Source organism: Anastrepha ludens, chromosome 6 (genome assembly GCF_028408465.1).
Source record: "Anastrepha ludens isolate Willacy chromosome 6, idAnaLude1.1, whole genome shotgun sequence".
Classification (NCBI taxonomy): domain Eukaryota; kingdom Metazoa; phylum Arthropoda; class Insecta; order Diptera; family Tephritidae; genus Anastrepha; species Anastrepha ludens.
The window spans coordinates 92,748,107-92,768,618 of NC_071502.1; the positions used below are offsets into that span (position 1 = coordinate 92,748,107).

The window sequence follows — 20,512 nt, forward strand, 5'->3', positions numbered from 1 at the left end:
CAAATTGATATTTCCAATATTTTTTAAATGCGCACATTTTTTTTATTCTTTTTTACTTATGACCACACATAAAAGTTGAACTGTCAATCTTTGTCCTGCTGAATGTCACTGCTTGTCCAACTGTCAATCCAACATTTCAAGCCACCCCACTGACAGCACGATAAATTCGAATGCACATTTTCGCACACACACACACAGACACACTCATACACAAAAATATTTCTGTAGTGCATTCAATTCACTTACCAATTGAAGTAGGTCGCCGGCGAGTGGCAACCCTTCTCTGTGCCGCACCATTTTGACTCTTGCAGCGCAGGACATGGCCGCCCGCCACGCTTGCCATGCCTGATGACCTTCCGATATCGATGCATCTCACCGATGCCGCAAGTTTTGCTGCAGGACGACCACTCGGACCAGTGGCTGACGCGGCAATCGCGTGACTTCGTACGAGATTTCGTGCGGCGACGTTTCGGCAGCGGACCCATCCAGTTAGTAGCAGCATACGAGGACGGCAAAGAGGATGCTGGTGCTGATGAAGAGGAATTGTAGTTCGCCTCCGAGCGACGATAGCTGTTGGCAATGTTTTGCATGATGGCATTTTTATCATTTTTCGGCACTACATTCGCGTTATTGCCATTGCTAGCAATGTTGCTGCTATTATTGTAGCTGTAAGCAAAAGCAAGGGGAGAGAGAAAAAAATTGTGTCAGCAATTACTTATGGCACATTCGTGGGTGCATGTATGTGTAGATAAGCTGGTATGTGATATTCTATAAAGTGTTCGTGTTATGCGCTCCTTTTCCCCTCCAAATGCCTAGGCTATAATTCTATCCAGTATTCTGTGCATGTATGTGTATGCGTCATCCTTTTACTTGTCCACTTTTGCATGTGTTACTAAGTATCTGCACCTATGTATGTGGCACGTATGGCATAGTGGCAGCAAGAATGTGAATGCCGAGTTGCTTGCGCTGTTACAATTTTACATGAAATTAATTTCGCGCAATTTCCATTAACCTCAATTGAAAACGGTGAATCAATATTTGTGTGAGTGGAGTTGGGTAAGATGAGTGAGGTGGTAGTTGTGTGCGAGGTGAGAAAGTTGAAAGTTGGAAAAACAATCAGTGGATGGTTTGGTGGATAATGGAAAAAATCGGAGGTGACGAGAAGAGGAGTGCAGGTGTAAAAAATAACTGCTGTAACGAGAAATTTTCACTGGAATTTGAATGCGTGTTTTCAATATTCGATTATTTTTTTTAACTTGCACTGACTTTGATTGACTCGATGATATTAAAAGCGTAGGCGCATAGGTAAATACGCAGAGGTCTATGTAATGAAAATACCCTACAAAGAAAAACTGAAAAAGTAAATCACATGAGGAATTCAAGTAACGCACGATTTCGGAATACCACCCAACTTGCCGCCGACTACAGTTTAAAAATTTAATAAGGAAAAAATGTTTATAATGCTCATTCGTCAGGTTCTGGGAACAATTTTTGACTTCAAAAGCATGGGCTTTTAATCGTAGTTAGGGGAGTGGAGCAATAAGTTTAAACATTTTATAAGGAAAAACATGTTTATAATGTTCGTTCATCAAGTTCTGGGAATAATTTTTGACTTCAAAAGCATGGGCTTTTAATCGTGGTTGGGGGAGTGGAGCAATAACATCCACTGATTCAACTGCTGATACTTCTGAAATTTATATTATTGTGTTATTGCTATTGTTGCAATAGCATAAAACATTGCTTCGTCATTTTTCTAAAAAAATAACAACTTCTGCTGTTTCTCTTCATAACTCGTGAAGGAAGGGGAGCCGAGAAAAGTCGAAGGGCGCCGAGTTGTCGAGTGTTCGACAAAACGCTTTGTGTACCCGCTCTTCTCAATGTTGTTGTTGGCTGTAGGCTGCAAAAATTAAAGCAATTTCCAGCAACAGAGTTGCCATGTGTGAAAATGACGGGCAACACCAAAAGAGAATTGGAAAAGTGCAAGGAGAAAATGTTTGCCTGTATGAATGCTTTCAAAAAATCCTGCTGAAGTGAGAGTTATGAAGTTATGAACTTATTTTAAGCGTATTCCCTTTCTTCTCCTTTATTATCATCATCTCACACAAATTATTTTGCTTGGCCTTCTTCAGCTTCATCATCATCATCTGAAACGAATTATTTTTCTCTCCATTCTTCTTCTTATTTTTATCATCATCTTAGTATTTTCTTCCCCTTCTTCTTCTTCTTCATCATGGCCGTCATCATTATCTTCATCGTATTAATTTTCCTGCACTTCTTCTTCTTCATCATCTTAATTTTCCTCCACTTCTTCTTCATCACACTAAACGTTTTCTTTTTCTTTTTACATCCCCTTCTTCGTCTTATTTTCTTTGTCGTATTAATTTCCCTCAACTTCTTTTTCTGCATCATCAACAACTCAAATGTATTAGATTTCTTCTTCTTTTACTTCTACTTCTGATTCTACTTCTACTTCTTCTTCTACTTCTACTTCTACTTCTGCTTCTTCTGCTACTTCTTTTTCTGCTTCTCCATCATCATCAAATTAATCGCTTTTCTTTTCTTCACCTTTTTTCCCTATTTCGACTTCCTCTTACTCATCATCATCTTTTCAGTGCAGTAACCGATCTTGGCTGAATTCCTCAAACGCGTCAGTCGCTTCTTCTTCCTCATGCTAAGTAACCGGCGCCAATTCAAAACAACAAATAAAGCCAATCCTTCTTCCATTTCGTCTGCGCGGGGTAAAGAGCTGCTCTGCCACAACCAGCAGGTGCCTTGTCGAATACTTTCAGTGTGGTATTGCAAACTACTAATAGATAGACGCACCACAAAATCTGCCGACGTGGTGTGGACTCAGTCCCTGACCTGTGCAACAAATAGGAATAACGTGTCGTATGGGTCGCACAAACCGACTGTTGAAACTAACAGGAAGGAGGAGAGAAAAATGTTTGGCATTCTTTTTATAGGCAGACATGCCTGCAGACTGGGGGCACCCAATAACGGCTACTGCAGAAGATGTAAAAACATTCAAGAAGAAGAAACTGTAAAACACACTCTATGCAGCTGCATGGCTCTCGGTAGAAGAAGATCCAATATTTTAAGATAAGTTGAGCAGATGTAGCCAATTTAAAACTAACAAAGATTGTTAGGTACGTTAAAGCCACAAGTTGGTTGATTGCGGATAGTGAAGAGTAAGGAGAGTGACAGCACTGAGGAAACCACAATAGGCCTACAGCAGGTCAGTTCACAAACACTATACCTACCTACCTATAATTGTATTCTTTCGTTCAAGTTGATGTAGCTAGAGCAGAATCGTTGGATATTTATACGCCGCTCTAAAGCTCTATGTCCTTGTAAGGCTCATGCGACCATTAGCAACATCGTCTGCGATATTCGCCTTCGCCAATGTCGCATATGTGTTTATGTGCATACAGTTTCCTTTCTCTCAAACACTCCAAGAGCTCTCTAATCTTAAATTTGTATAGTTCGAACATCTACGTCATGCATTAGGATGCGCTCCTGGAGGGAGTAACGGTTCCTAAGCGGATGTAAAGGTTCCTTCTGATTTTAAAGACCTGAGTATCGTAGGAAGGATAAGTTTCTATCTACATATGACTTGGATTGAACATTTTAGTGAGAAGTTTTGCATGGCCAAAAATCACAAAGAGATTTACAGCCGCTTGTTGATGAACGACAGGTGTAAGGATATTATTTTTCTCGCAATTTTAAAAGTTTTCTATCCAAGAACTAGCGATCAAACTAAAGACCTTTCAACTAACACTCAATATGCTAAACCTAAGCACTATTTGCGATAATGATAGTTCCAAGCTTTTCCTTTACCGAAAATGTGCATTCCAATTATTACGAATTAATTTGCAAATTATTTCATTTTCGCTTCACCTTTAAACATTTGTTCTTCTTCAACGCGAACATACACAATACAGCGCCTATACAACACCTATTCACATGCCATCGCTATGTAACCCAACCTGTTTGTTGGTCTTTTTCCTACTTTGCGTCTAAGAAATTTTCAATTTCAATTTAAATTTGCATTCCAAATTTCCATTTTTATTTTCATTTGACGCTGCCGCAGCCTCGTTTAAAACACTTGCCATTTGAAGGCGTGGAATAAATAAAAATAAAGGTGTTTGCGTTCAACATAACCGTTTTGTATATGTACACACTTCAAGAGGATTTTCAACACATGGATATGTAGGCATCTTGTTCCGTGGGACTGTGCTCGTTACCTCTGTGTCGAATGCTATGTACCAGATACAATCTCACTCCCTCTGCATATCTCTTTTTTATTTCCCGCACTTATTCCGTTAACCAACGGGAGTCACCATGGTTTCGTCTTCAGTGTCACGACGCCAATAATAATAAAATTCCAAATAAATTGGCTTTGGAGCATCAAAAAGAAAGTGAAATGAAGAAGCAAATACAAAAGGAACAACAACAGTGCGAAGGAAAAGGCAAGTAAGTTTAGCAAGCATTTGTGGATTCGTTTGTTTGATTGTTGCGACGTTTCGATCGAATCGCATAAGCGTACAACGGTACGCATGTTGGTGCTTCACCAGAGAAGTATCGGGTGATGTTTTAGCTATATGCGAACTGTCAACATCGATAACTATGGTGTGACAGCTGAGAATGGAAAACTGTGTTGCAGAAGCCTTTGAAATGTCGATTCGTCGTTGTTCTCAACTTGTCTTTACCTTTTGGCCTTTATTCTTCGACTACAGTGAAATTCCTTATAACCGGACACTCACCGTCGCAGTGTTTTTGTCCGGCTATGGGAGATGCCCGCTTATAAGGGATGAAGTCACAAAATATATACCACACATATAAATTGTATTGTACCTAGTTTATTTAAGTAATTTTTGGAAGTGAAGAATATTTGCATACTTTAGTATTACATATAAATACATATATGTACATATATCGATTAAATACATTGTACAAGTCTTTACATTTCAATACTAGTGTTTTAAAACTTAGCTTCTATACAAAGTTTTAAAATTTTGGATTATACCTTGATCAAGGGGTTGGCTAACTGCCGTTGTATTTGGCGGCAATAAAATAATTTTTATGTTGGTTAAGTTTAATTCCTTTGGGTGAGAAGCCGCGTTATATAAAAACAAGATAATTTTTCGATCCTGTGCTTTCATTCTTCGATTGAACTGCTGCAGCCATTCACTCATTACTTCTCGAGTCATCCATGCTTTTTTATTAGACTTCGAATCCACTAGCAGTTTTGCGATTGGAACATGTTTAAAAGATCGAGGACGGGCTGCTTTACCTATAAGCAAAACCAGCTCCTTATCTCCAGCCATGTTAGCACAGAACAAAATTGTGAGTCTTTCCTTTGATAGTGTACCGCCCACGCATTTTTTGGATTTAAGAGCGAGGGTTTTGTCAGGTAAGGCACGAAAAAAAAGCCCACTTTCGTCTGCGTTGAGGCTTGTAACCGGTCAATAGAGATGGCAGTTTTGTCCTAAACTGTTCGACACCATCCTGGTTTACATCTGCAGCTTCGCCAGATACGCATTTGAAAGCAACATTATTCCTTATTCGCCATTTGTTTAACCATCCATCTGAAGCATTAAAATTAGGTACACCCAAAAATTCATTCCCACAATATTTCTATTTTATGAAGGGTGGTTAAATTTTAAGGGCCGATGTTGAATGCAAACCGCACCTAAAAGTTAATTTTTCTACATTTTATTCAAAATTTTTCAATTTCAGACTAACTCAATTTGAACCATGGCAATATACACAATCCAGCAACGCGTTAAAGTTACTCAGGCTTATTATGCAAAACGGGCGTTCAAATCAAAATGCATATCGCGCACTTCGTGATTTTTTCGGTAAATATAATCGTCCAAATGTGCGCACAATCGGAAAAATTGTGCAAAAGTTTGAGCAAACCGGGTCTGCAGGAGATGTGAAAACCTACCAGCGCATGCTCGCACAGCTCCTACTGCAGAAAATATTGCTACTGTTCGCGATAGTGTGGTTGAAAAGCCGTTCACCTCAACTCCTCGTCGTGCCCAACAATAGCACCTCTCACAGTCGTCGGTGATGAACATGAAGCATAAAGACCTGCATTTACACGCAAACAAGGTGCAATTGACTCAAGAACTAAAGCCTCTTGGCCATTTAACGCGTCGTCAATGGACAGAATGGTGGCAGGAAATGGCAACAATGAATGACGAATTTTCGAAGAAAATCATCTTCAGTGATGAGACACATTTTCCCCTCAGTGGATTCGTCAATAAGCAGAATTGCCGCATTTGGGCGAATAATAATCCAAGATTGATTGCCGAAAAACCAATGCGCCCGGAAAGAGTGACTGTTTGGTGCGGTTTATGGGCCGGCGGCATCATTGGGCCGTGTTTTTTCCAAAATGAGGCCGGCCAGACAGTTACTGTGAATAGTGTTCGCTATCGTGAGATGATAACGTACTTTTTGTGGCCCGAATTGGAAGATCTGGATGTGGACGATATGTGGTTTCAACAGGACGGTGCCACTTGTCACACAGCTAACGAAACAATGGCTCTTTTGCGCGAAAAATTTGATGGCCGAATAATCTCACGTCGCGGCGATGCCAATTGGCCGCCAAGATCATGTGAGTTGACACCGTTGGACTTCTTTCTTTGAGGTTATTTGAAAGAAAACGTGTACGTCGATAAGCCAGCAACAATTAAAGAGCTAAAGGATGAGATAATTCGGCACATTAATGGCATAGAAACTTAATTATGCCTCAGCATCATCGAAAATTTGGACCATCTGATGGAGGTGTATGGCGGCCATTTGGCCAATATTTTATTCTATGCATAATTGAGCCGTACTAATATTATCATAATAAAGAGAAATGACAATAATTTCTTAAACAAATTGTATTTTATTGAAAATCAACACCGGCCCTTGAAACTTAACCACCCTTTTTTATCATTTTGATTTCTCGAGCTCTTCAAAAAACACCATTGATTTTCCACTGATTTGCTGTAGGTATTTGAGTATAACCGAAAAGTTATGGAACTCCATTATGAAACTTGCAGGGATTACTAAGCGTAGTCTTGGCTAGAGGTATTTACCTGTAGTTTTACATCGAACCCAAACGGCAGATAGTTTTATCCATTTCTAGGATATTCTCAAAAATGTTCAGTAATTTAGAATAAAAGATAAGAGCTTAGGAAATAAAACGGGTGATTTTTTAGCTATTATCTTTTTAAACAGTTGGTTTAAGCAGCTGACGCACGTTTCGTGTTTCGTACACTGTCAAACATCTTCAGTTTGGTCTATAATTTAACCATGAATCGTCTTACAAACGAACATCGCTTGCAAATCATTGAATTTTATTATCGCAGCTGTATCGGCCAGTGTTAATGATGACCATCAATTATCGATTCGTCGCCGTTCGCAGCAATTGGACCTCTGTTACTCAACAACGTGGAACATTTTGAGAAAGGATTTTGCTGAATGGGCTCTTAAAAAGTTGGCCGAAGATACACTTTTTTATCGAAAAGTTGTGTTCAGCGACGAAGCTCGTTTTTGGATCAATGGGTACGTAAATAAGAATTGTCGATTTTGGAGTGAAGATCAGCCAAAAGAATTGCAAGAGCCACCAATGTATCCACAAAAGGTCACAGTTTGGTGCGGTTTAAGGGCTGGAGGTATCATTGGACCGTACTTCTTCAAAGATGCTGCGAAACGTAACGTAACTGTGAATGGTGAGCGCTACCGTGAAATGATATCCAAATTTTTTTTGCACAGAATGCAAGAGCTTGACTTGCATGACATGTGGTTTCAGCAAGACGGTGCCACATGCCACACAGCACGCGTAACAATGGACTTGTTGAGAGGCGAGTTCGGTGAACAATTTATTTCATGATCGTGACCTGTCAATTGGCCACACAGATCGTGCGATATAACGCCTTTAGATTAACTTCTGTGGGGCTATGTTAAAGCTCATGTCTTTTCAGACAAGCCTGCTTCAATTAACACATTGGAAGACAACATTCAAGCATTTATATATGAGATACCGGCCGAAAAATTGGAAGGAGTGTGCCAAAATTGGACTAAGCGGATGGACCACTTAAAGCGCTGTCGCGGTCAACATTTGCATGAAATAATCTTCAAACATTAAATGAAAAACTTTCCTATAGCTCTTAAAAAATCACCCTTTAGTATTTCCAATTATTAGGCCAGAGCAGCCAGGTTGGTCGCATTTTAATACATTTTTCGTAAAACTGTAAATTTGAATTTGGTTGATATGATTTGCTAGTGCTTGAAAGCAGGATTTTCGTTTGTTTATAACAACTAATAAGGCACTAAGTGGTGCAAATTGTCTGGAAAGTATTTGTGATATTAGTGAAATTTTTTGCCTTATCAACCGTATTAACTTTTCAACTTCTTCTGTTAATCCTAAATATTTTACCCCAAAATTTATTAAAAACATTCGCTTAGCCTTTCTCCAAAAACAAACATTACTCAGCCATTTTCCAACACTAGAACAAAAAAAAAAAAAATATTTCGCAGGTGCACAGTAATCGCCGAAATTGTATGACGTGTCAAATATTTTATAGTCAATTCATTAATCGATCTGTTAATCATTGTTACATAGAAAGAAACTGATGACAACACTTTTTTTTGATTGCCTGTAATTAAGTTAAATTTTTAAGCCGTGAAATAATACATAAACAGTTAATGTGATTTTTTATAGCTCGTACCAACCTTCCTACTGTTGGCGACGCTGGCGAAGCGGCCAGCTTAAATGCCAACTGATAAGAGATGTCACGAGCCGATGACGAACCCTTTTCGATATATCCAAATTATAATTAGACATTGATTGATTTGCCGCAAAAGAGCTAAAATAAGTATTTACTCACAAGAAAGTCTGCTGCCAATGCCTTGAAAAACCACAAGACAGTTGAAAACGATTGCTTCACGAAGCTGAACAGTTACACGCCTACCGCGAAAAGCATGAGGGAAAATTTATTTGAAAACTTTTAATTTTCGCACAAATCAGAGAACGCTCGCCACCATAATCGAAATATGCGTGGACACGGTGGCATGGGATTTAGAGCCGCTCCCGGTCCAGTTAGAATGAACATGGGTGGCATGGGTGGTCCTGGACCAGCAAGAATTGGTATGAGTGCAGGCGGCCCTGGTCCAGCAAGAGTTGGTATGGGTGGCCCTGGTGGTCGTCTACCTGGGGCAACTGCACCAGGTCCTGGTCCCGCGCGTCCGCCACCTGCTCCTGGACCCACACAAGTGAATGTGAACGTTAATGCAGCACCACGACCAATGGTAAACGAGGTAGTTGTAGTTGGCGGTGCTGCACCTCTACTGCCGGCCGCTGGCCTGATGCTTGGCGCATCAATGGTTGCCGGAGCGGCAATGGGAGCAGCTGCAGCCTCAGCTATGTCTGGACCGAGAGAAGTAATTGTGAATGCACCAGCTCCTCCTCCATCGTCGACTGTGATTGTGAATACGCCGGGCGTACAACAGCCGCCTGCATCGACAGTTGTTGTAAATTCATCAACACCAGCGCCAATGGGATCTAATGTCGTTGTAAATTCTGGTATGGGCCCTGCTGCAGCCGTTGCTCCTCCAACAACGGTAGTAGTAGAAGGAGGCAATCAGAGGCGGCAGCCTACAACGGTGGTGACAGAGACGGTGGTCATACCGCCGAAGCCGAGTAGTTGTTGTTGTGTGATATTATGAGGTGTGGACGGATATGACAAGAATATTTGGACACTATTTACACCTATTTAGCTATAAATTATCTGTAAATTAAAAGAAGAAACTGACTTATGAAATTGGTTTTATGTGCAATATTTTGTTTATATTTTTAAGTGAAAAAAGTAAATATTAGAAAAACATAACTAAAAATACTGAAAGTTTGTATTTCCATTTGCTTTCGGGCTTCGAACTTGAAAGCAACAGATTTCTTAACAATGTTAAAGATCTGAATTACACCTGAATTGTCGACACTATATCGATCCTTCTGGGGAAGTCAACATAAAAACACGATATAACTGGTTATAAACTCTCCCCCGAGGCGGCCAAATGCCAAACATAGCGCAGAAATTTCACTTATTTTACATTTCAAAACATCCTTCTGTAACCACAGTTCGCACAGGTTCTTGTCGTTAATAGTGAATAAGGGCATGCCTTTGCCGATGATCATTTTGCTATACCTTTCGTGCAACGAAATAGTTTTTCCAGCAGTAATAACAGCAAATGTCTTGAGCTAATGATGCCATCAACCAAAAATCTGCATTCAGTTATACAGGCCAACGGTTACAAGACTTTCTCCATAATTTTAGCTAACATTAGTGATTTCGTAAAAATGATATCTATACTTTGCCTATTTTAGTGTATGAATCGGTTCTCAAGATAAATGTGCAATCACAAAGTGTATAATATTTGGGTCGTGGATCCCAGCTTATGGTATGAGAAGGAGCAGCAAACTTTTAAAGCTTTTTCAACAGTGCGCTTTTATGTCAAGTAATCTATGCATTATTTTCTACATAGGAATACTTCGATATTAGACTCATTCGGGTTCCCGATCATAGCGGCATAGAGGGAAACTGCTGGGCCGATGAGTTGGGCAGACAGGGAACCCTTGAGACGGCTTAATCACAATATGAGAGGGTTGGAGTTCGTATAAGAACCTGTGGTCTGCTACTGGAAATATGGGTCTCGCGTCAACTCAGCGAGCGCTGGGCTAGTGCGCAAACGTGCAAAGTCGCGAGGTCCTTCTGGTCGCGGGTAGTTCGTGGGCGCTCAAGAGAACTTCTAAAGCTAACAAAGCCACAGCTACCGAATTTGGTAGGTATGCTCACCGGACACTGTCCGCTAGGTGTACATGTGGTGAGGCTTGGCATTGCGTGGACGAGGTGGAATCATCTAAGCATCTTCTTCCCAGCTGCCCTGCTCTCGTCAGGCCAAGGTTTAAACATCTGGGTTCTCACTTTTTCGCTACACCAGCGGATGTTGTGGGCTTGAATATCACACATCTGGTGAAATTCATCAGTAGCTTGAAGCGGTTAACACAAACGTAAATCGCCACTCGTTGGTTGTCGTTATAAAATCCTCTAATCCAATGTCTGGCTTCTTTCCCTTTCCTGTTCCTCTCCCCACCCCCTGTATGGTATCACAACGGACAAAATTTAATTTGTTGTCCAAGTGGGCCCCTCGCCATTTAACCTAACCTAACCTAACCTAATCCACGTATTTTAGTCATTGTCGTGAATTTCTCGGAAAATTGGTTTATTTGTAGGCTTGAGTGTGATGAGAAAAAAATGAAAGAATTTTGAAAAAATATTTAATAGTAGCTACAAAAAAGTTTCATAATTTTGAGATGCACATTTTGGTTGGTGGTTAAGGTGGAATATTTCCTTCATTTTTTTTGTAATTTTGGTCATTTTCGTTAATTTTTCGCAAGATTGGTTAATTTGTAAATTTGATAGTAAGAAAAAAAACTGGAAAAATTAAAAAAAAATTGTATCATTTTCAAAAAATTTCATAATTTTGAGTTGAAAATTTTACTACAGAGTTTTTAAAGTGAAACACCTTTTTTTTGTAAATTTAGGAGAAACTATGATTTAAAACAAATATTTTGGAAAAAATTTGATTTTGGTTGCGAAAAATTTAATTTTTTTGCCATGAATTTGTAACATTGTTGAAAAATTCCTCTTCTCAGATTTTTTTGGTTTTTTCATCAATAGATGAGACAATGCGCGGTAGCCCCTGAAAGTTTTTTAGCACGCGCAAGACCTTTTACAAAACAAACAAAATTAGAAAATTGAGAAGAGTCAACTTCAAGAGCCATCACGAAAAAACAAAACAGAAATATGAATATGAATATAAACTTCAAAGCAAATCGTTAGTTGTCTAAAACTTGTACTTGATTTTACCAAAATTAAATGAGCTATAAAACTGCCTAGTACCTAGTTGCCCTGCCTAAATTCTTTCAGTCAAAGTTGTATAAGTCCTTCAGTTTTCGTCTGATTTGCTTGCTAATTTTCTAATCTTTTCAAATATGTAAAGAACACAACAAACGGGTTGAAAATAAAAATCGGTTACTCGAAATTTTTCTAGAATCCCAGATTTAAATCAATTTTTTTTTTTTTAATTTTTCAGAATTTAGATACAATTTTTTTAATTTTTCGAAATTTTGAATTAAGTTTGAAAGTTTAATTTATATGCTTTTAGTTAAAGAATGAACGTTATTGGCAGAAAAAAAATTCCAGAAAAATTTTAATTCGAAAAGCATTGCAAATATTATATATATATATCCCTTTTTGGATGTTTGGCCGAGCTCCTCCTCCTAGTTGTGGTGTGCGTCTTGATGTTGTTCCACAAATAGAAGGACATACAGTTTCAAGCCGACTCCGAACGGCAGATATTTTTATGAGGAGCTTTTTCATGGCAGAAATACACTCGGACGTTTGGCATTGCCTGCCGATGGGGGACCGCTATTAGAAAAATGTTTTTCTTAATTTTGGTATTTCACCGAGATTCGAACCAACGTTCTCTCTGTGAATTCCGAATGGTAATCACGCTCCAACCCATTCGGCTACGACGGCCGAAAAAGTCATCATGCACGCAGTTCTGCTCGTACTGTATATTTTTATAGGTATACTAGCGGACCCTCTGCCTGCTTCGCTAGGCATATCAAAATTAGAAATGAATAATGAACACTCGATTTAAATTCACTCTATGTGTATTTATTCTTTTGTTACAATATAAAATTAATGTTAATTTTAAACTTAAACTAACACAAAGCCTTTTCGTAAACTACATTTTTTGTTTTGCCCTGAGTTGTGGTATAAATAAACAGAACTACTAAACAGAACTTTCCTACACATGAACATGATACATAAAATTGTCTGTGGGAGAAGCATGGATATTCTAAGTCGATTCCGCATAATTCCAGCGATTGTCCTTGTGTTTTGTTTTTGTCATTGCAAATGCAAGACGTATTGGAAACTGCAGTCTTTTGAAGTCAAAAGCAAAATCTGGTGGAATCAGCGGAATACGCGGAATCAATACTTCTTCACCTTTGAATTTTTCTTTTAAAATTGTTGCTTCAATAAGTTTATTCATGACCGTTTTGACTGCTAATCTTATTCCGTTACACAATCGTGGCTGATTTAAATTTCTAAGTAAAATAATTGGTGCACCAACTTTCAATTGTAAGCGATGAGCCGGCAGTCCAGGTAAATCCAAGGAATTTAAAAATTCTGTTGGATAATTTACAGCGTCATCTTGATTTATAACTGTATCAATTGATTTAAATGTTACAATCTCACCAGGCACTTCATTTAAAATATTCGCATTCAATTGAACAACATCCTTATTTTTCGCAGCCAGTATTGCTCTTTCAGCTAACCAATTGTGATTTTGATAATTTTGCGCAATCTTTGGAAAACACTTGAAACTAATTATTGTTTTGTGTGTGCGAAATTATAAAAATTATCTTGCAGCATCAATAGTAATTTGTCCATTTCCTATCTTCAGAAGTTGTCTTGAAAATTCGTCAGCCGATGCATAATTTTGCAAATAAACTCGCAGATTTGTTTTCAAAGTCAAAGTTTGTACGTGCCTCCATAAATTGGATGTCTTTAAACATGCTTTTAATTCATCTGCTGGTGTTGAACGGGGAATTACTGGCAAATTTTGAAGAAAACCACCAGATAATAATATTCAAGCGCCACCAAATATTTCTTGATTATTACGTAAATCTTTCAAAGTTCTATCCAATGCTTCTACTGATTTTTTACGTCCCATTGTACATTCATCCCACACAATTAATTTGCTCGTCGGCTTTCGCGTTTTCTTTTCTTGGTTTTAGACTTTCACCACAAAAAAATTAACAAAGTTATACTAATAGAAACCTGATCTTAATACTCGAGCTACCATCAAATTAACACATTTTATTTTTTAAAAGAACATTTATGGCGACTGTCGATCCATATTGATGGATTTCAAAAAATGTATGGATTCAACCGCTGAATAATTTCGTATATTTTAAATCCATCTAAACTTTTACATTTGCGCATTTATATATGTATTTAATATTTAATTTAAGTAAACGTTTCAATATTTGTCCAAAAACTTTGAACTTCGAAAAATACAGGCTTATGGTTATTAAGGGAATCAAATATATTTAACGAATTTTTATTTTATCTAAATCATAAAACGTTCAAATGAAGCTCAAAATATTTTTCCAGTTTAAAAAAAAGCAATGTGCTTTGATGCCGGCACATGCATAAAAAGGAAAGAAAAGAGAGGACAACTATTGCGTTACGAATAATACAGTCGCATACGTCACTCGACATCGAAACAATGTTATTCATGTCTGTGTATATTCATTCATTTGCGTGTATTCTCATTCCGTATATGTAATGTCCGTATAAGGGAAACACGCAAATATTGTATTTTTCACACTTACACAACGCACGCATACTTTTACCAATTTTTTTAAAACTTCACATAAACCATCTATGGACCAATACCAATGATCTGTGAAAGTTTGATTGAAATCGGTGAATGCGTTTAGGCGTGAATCGGCGACTAACGAACACAAGAAAATGTCTCCATTTTTATATATAAGACTACTGTAAGCAGTCTCTTCCTGTAAGTGACAGACAACTTTTGTTTGAATAACTTTTTTACTCAGTAAAAAAGCTTATTTTTGAGTGATGGAGTTTTGAATGAATAAAGGGTGGTTAAATTTCAAGGGCCGATGTTGAATTTGAAGGTGTGCTAAACGTCAACGACACCGTTAAACTTCTTTCTTTGGGCTTATTTGAAAGAAACGGTGTACGTCGATAAGCCAGCAATAATTAAAGAGCTAAAGGATGAGATAATTCGGCACATTAACGGCATAGAACCTCAACTATGCCTCAGCGTCATCGAAAATTTGGACCATCGGAGGTGTGCTGCCGAGGCCGCGGCGGCCATTTGGCCAATATTGTGTTCCATACGTAACTGAGCCATACCAATATTATCATAATGGAGAGAAATGACAAAAATTTTCTAAAAAAAATTGTATTTTATTCAAAATCAGCACCGGCTCTTGAAACTTAACCACCCTTTAATTTCGACTTCCGTAGCTTGTCTGTTTGTATGCTGCAGCAGTTACGTTTATAAAAATGACTGATGTGCGACGCCATTTGCAAAAATTATAAGTTTTCGTATAAGGTGATTAATTTGTGTGTGTTTTCCCCCCAAGTCCAGATTTTGAAAGTCAATTGAAAATTAGGAGTTCGCAGTTTTTTCTACTGAACTAAGTCCATAGCACATTCAAGCCTGGAAAGAGTAAATATAAAAAAAAAAACTTTTTTTTTGCCCTACAGTTAATTTTTGTTACACGAGAAGCTTCAATTTTTTACAATAATGGCATTGAGTTGAGTTTTGCGGAATAAAACACGTTGAAACATAAAATTTGTTTTTATATTTATTTTTTATTCCAGCTATTTTGCCATTTTAAAATACTCATACTACAATTCGGAATACTTGATTTATCGTGAATCATTCCTGCCCGCAAAATATGAAAAAATAATCACTCATCAGATAACCCAAATGGCTTCTGCACAGAATAGCATTTCATCAATTTCGCTTTATGTTTTCTTAATATTTTATTTAAATACATTTTTTCACAATACATATTTTTACAAATCAATGTAACTTTTTAAAACTATTGCCACTAGCACTACAAAAAAACTTATAAAAATTGGCAGCATCACAAAATCGCACAACAGCCACCTGAAGTGGTAACCGTCATTACTGGTGGCCGTGGCATGCCCTCAACCACCACGGTAGTCGGTTGCGGCCGTGGTGCACCTACAAACACAGTTGGTGGCGGTGGCGGTGGACCACCTCCAACGATAACCACATTGGCGCCTTGAGGGCGCGGTGGTGGTCCTACGTTGATGTTCACTTGAGCGCGTGGCGGTGGCGGTCCATAGCCGGGCGGTGGTGGTCCATAGCCGGGTGGTGGTGGCATGCCGAACTACTGTATGTGTAGAATTGATGGATGTGAAGTGTCAAAACCGCACAACAAAAACTTTTTTAAACCAATATTTGCAGTTAATTTTGTTGCTGAGTATGGCAGCAACCGTTCTGCTCGCCACTGCAGTGATGAGCTGACTGATGTGGTGCAGCCATTTCGGTAGTAAATAATTTTTGATTTTTTTATTAATATATTTTCAGAAAAAAAATTCAAAATAATTTAGCGTTTTCCTTTTTTTTTTTTTGTACAGCTGCACATCCATCAATTTGTAATTAAATGCTTAAATACGCATTTGCCGGTAAGTGTGCGTGTGTAGTTGGTAGATAGCACTGATGTCTGTTTATACTGTACGCACCGCAAAGTGCGATATTATCTTATCTTAATGAACTAAGGCGACGATATCGATATTGATACATAGGTACATATGTAGGCAGATATTTATGTAGATATCCATTCATACGCACATAGCTGGCGTGCTTCCCAACGGCTGATAAGCGGCAGCCCCAGTGGCAAAGGCTACGGCGCGATATCCAAAGCTTACCTAAGTTATATATGCCGATTTGTTTGCATATTTCTCTACTAAATATGTATGTATTCATGTACTACTCCAAATCGCACTAATTACGTATTTATATTCAATTAAATTGGCTTTATAAAGAGTCTTTCAAAAGACGCGCCTTATTTAAAAATAAAAACTTATAAATATTTAGATTCTTACAGGCTTCACTAATTTTGTTCAAAATGCGGCTCTTAACAAGTGTCTGTGAAAAATATCATCATTTAAATATCCACCATTAGCACATCTGCAGACAAAAGCCGACAAACAGTCGATTCACGGATGCGTTATTGTTAAGAACGTTGAACGTCGAGACATCGATGTTGAAGATTGCTGCTGTTGTTCAGCAACTTTTTGTGCTACAGCAGCAATATTCTCAGCAGAGCGCGCAGTTTTCGGTCTGCCAGTAATTTTCATATCCTAGACAAAATAAGTTTTTTCAAGTTTTCTCGGTCTCCCATAAACTGCCGGAGACAAGCAGCGTCTTTCAAGCAAAGGTCTTCGCGATCCTGCAGGCATGCAAAATGCTTCGGGATCGCTGCTGGGAGGGAGACATAAATATTTTTACCGATAGCCAAGCTGCAATCAAGGCACTGTCGTCGCCGCATTGCAGCTCTCTTCTCGTAAACTCCTGTAAGGAGGAACTTAAACGCCTCGAACGGGCAGGAAACATCTCCCTCATCTGGGTTCCTGGGCACAGGAATATAGAGGGAAATGAAATTGCCGATGAGCTTGCCAGGAAGGGGGCGGCAGAACAGAGTCCAGCTGCCCTCTTCTCAGACATCGGTATCCCCTTGGCCGTCGTTAAAGGGAAACTACACAACTTCTTTCTAAGAAAAGCGCAAGACAGATGGAGGTCTGTCTCATCGTGTGCCATTTCAAAAGCACTATGGCCTCAATACGACATAAACAGAACGCTTAAGGTGATGGGAACCCCCCGCCATTCAATTTCCAAACTCATCGCGGTGATCACTGGCCACTGGGTGATCGGCACTCACGCGGAGATTTTTGGAATTCCGTACAACCCCCATTGCAGAAGCTGTGGGGATCCTACAGAGAAAGAGACTGTGGAACACTTTCTCTGTAGATGTCCGGCTTTGGCGGCTAGGCGCTTGAGATTCCTCAGCGTCCCCTTTGGGGATGACTTGAAGAAATTCTCCAGCCTAGATCCCTTTTCTCTCCTCCGCTACATCAACAGCACTGGATGGCTGTAGACGGTCTTATCTCCTCCCTTAATCCTTTCACAGGTAGTGGTCCACTCTATGGTATCAAAACGGCACGTAAGTGCTACTTGTAGCGTACCTGGGGTACTCTTGCCATCTTACCTACCTACCTACCTACCGTGTATACCATGCGGTAGTGCGTCGGAAATGACAAATCTTGGAGTGTATTTCAGCCGCTCATAAAAAATCATCCGTTGTTTGGAGGCGGGATAAAACTGGATGCCCCCGCGATTTGAGGATTAACATCTAGACGCGAACTATAAATAATAGAAAGAGAACGAGCAAAGACCAACAAAGGGTGTAAGCGCCAATTTTTAGTATTTGACAAAAGGGAAAATTGTTTTACATGCCACGGCAGTGCTCATTTATAGATGGTAATGAGAAATGTATTGCCTCTTGCGGTATTTCGAAAAAAATGGGCAGTTATTATGTAGTATTGCCACCCGATCAAAATCCATATCAACGAGTCACTGATTGTGGATGTCTTGGCTTCTTTGGGGCGAAATGTGAATTTTCTAACTTCCAAATCTGATCCGTATTTTTAAAGCTGTGGGTCCCTTCATTTGTGGAGCAACAGGAAGACGCACGGCACAACTAGGAAGTGGAGCTCGTCCAAACACCTAACAGAAGTGTATACGCCGATTACTATTTACATATTTTTTATTTAATTTATCCGCCGAGCAAAATGAGCTTCATTCGAAATTATGATATTTCGGTAAAAATGCGCGTCTTCAACCAAGTTTTGTTCAACCCATTGGAAGAAACGACCGATTTTATAATTTTCTAGCAGTGAACTAAATTTCTGACACATCGCGGATGTTATTTATGTTGCTAATGTAAAAACAAAGATAGCGCTGCATTCAAACTCAGTAGATAGGTCCTCTGTACTATATTAAAAAAATTCGACTTCCCAGTCACTTGCACCATCGCTTCCATTATCTGGTGCTTCGACTGCGAAGATGCATGCGAATCAATACCACAAAGGTAACTTCAATACACCACCCATCATCTTAGCTGGAAGAACGCACTATCCAGCGTCAAATCGCAGCCGGCCCAATGTTGGCAGTGATTCATCTTGTGCTTGGCTATCCACTCGCCACTCCCCACTCTTTTTTTAATTTTTTGGCACTCGAACACGTCCGCTTCTAAAGCACTTCACTGTCTTTATTGCAGTTTTCGCTTTTTGTGTTCAGTTATCATACTCGCTAGTTTTCTTTTTCTTTATTTCTTTTTACCTTTTTTATTTTTTAGTTTTTTTTTTGCATCCCCAGTGACTTAGTGACACTTTTTCATGCGTTGCATGCTTTATTCGTTCTCATCGTTTGGTTTTGCTGTTGTCTATTCATTAAAGATTCAGGTTACCAGTGCCAAAAGCAGCGTCTGGTACAAGTAGTAGAAGGAATCGCAGGCAATGCTTGTCACCTTCGAACTTTACAACTTTTATATTCCAAACCGTCGTGTGGCACTGCTTCCTCCTTCTGTTACATCACCTTCGACTCCTTCATTCACTGCTACTTAAACTACTACTTGTACTCCAATTCTTCTATCTTTTTCTACTCAACAACCGTAGCACTTCATTTTTTAGTTCACACTGCTTCCTTTTGTTACTTCCCGTTGGTCCCTTTTTTGTACTTCACTTCAAGTGAATCTCTAGTTTTGGTTGAAGCGGCGAAATGAAGGAGTAGCTGTGCCTGCAAATTTCACTTTTTTGTACTTTCTGAGTTTTTAGTTGTTGTATTTCTGTTGAATCTGTTTTGCCAGCGTTCAGATTAGTTAGTTTAAAAATGTAAAGCGGAAGCTGTTGTCATCTTTTTTTCTTGTTCGTTTGTTTGTTTTTTTGTAACAAGAAGCGTTCTTCTTGTACAGTAGCAGCGGAAGAGTAGCTATATCGACTCGCTGGTGCCGGTGGCCGAAAACTTGCCAAATAATGCTGCTGAATGTGAAGGAAGTCAATAATTTTAGTTGAGATTCTAGCAACGCCAGGTAAATCAGAAATATGTCGCAAAGTTTGAAGTTTACGCAGAATTTTAAGGTCCTATGAGACCTCGACTGGACAAGGAAAATATATTAATTGATTATTCAGCTAGATATTCAGCAACATATTTAATAATTTATAGACCTACAACTGAATATGCGTATGACTTAATTATTAGTCGATCATTTAGATGCCTTTTTCCTTAATCAGCAACTCATTCAGCTGGCAGTTATGCTAATCAGCCACACAATTTGCAATTCAGCGTGTTACTTTGCATCACAAAATATATGCATTAGCAATTCAGATAAAATTTTACTAATTCAGCTGATAATTCAGTTATTCAGCAGCTTCTGTCACTACTTTTTCGTATTGGCGAACATCTGAAATTGGAAGTTCAGCTATTCGGTAGCCTACTTCTCACCTCATTTAGTTATTCAGCAGCAGATATCTTTACTATATTTTTCGCTTCTCCTTCCTCATTTTTACTAATTCAGCTGATAATTCAGTTATTCAGCAGCTTCTGTCACTACTTTTTCATATTGGTGAACATCTGAAACTGGAAGTTCAACTATTCGGTAGCCTACTTCTCACCTCATTTAGTTATTCAGCAGCAGATCTCTTTACTCTATTTTTCGTTTCTCTCTGCTGCTCTGTTTGCTATTATCACCATATCGACATGTTCGATATGTTCTACTAATATAGAGTTTTAGTTATTCAGCTGGTTATTCAGACAT

General features: G+C 38.8%; 2 protein-coding genes across 2 annotated transcripts in view; one reads left to right on the plus strand and one right to left on the minus strand.

Moving 5' to 3' along the window:
* Positions 1–20,512, minus strand: part of LOC128867177 (uncharacterized) — an 84,069-nt gene that overhangs the window by 1,391 nt on the left and 62,166 nt on the right. Inside the window, exon 6 of the mRNA XM_054108271.1 lies at positions 247–666. Within this exon, the coding sequence (XP_053964246.1) occupies positions 247–666 (420 nt within the window). The remainder of the gene's footprint in view (positions 1–246; positions 667–20,512) is intronic.
* LOC128868453 (transcription initiation factor TFIID subunit 4-like) lies at positions 8,918–9,854 on the plus strand. Its single transcript, XM_054110554.1, has one exon. The coding sequence runs from the start codon at positions 9,052–9,054 to the stop codon at positions 9,721–9,723; it is 672 nt and encodes a 223-aa protein (XP_053966529.1). The 5' UTR covers positions 8,918–9,051; the 3' UTR covers positions 9,724–9,854.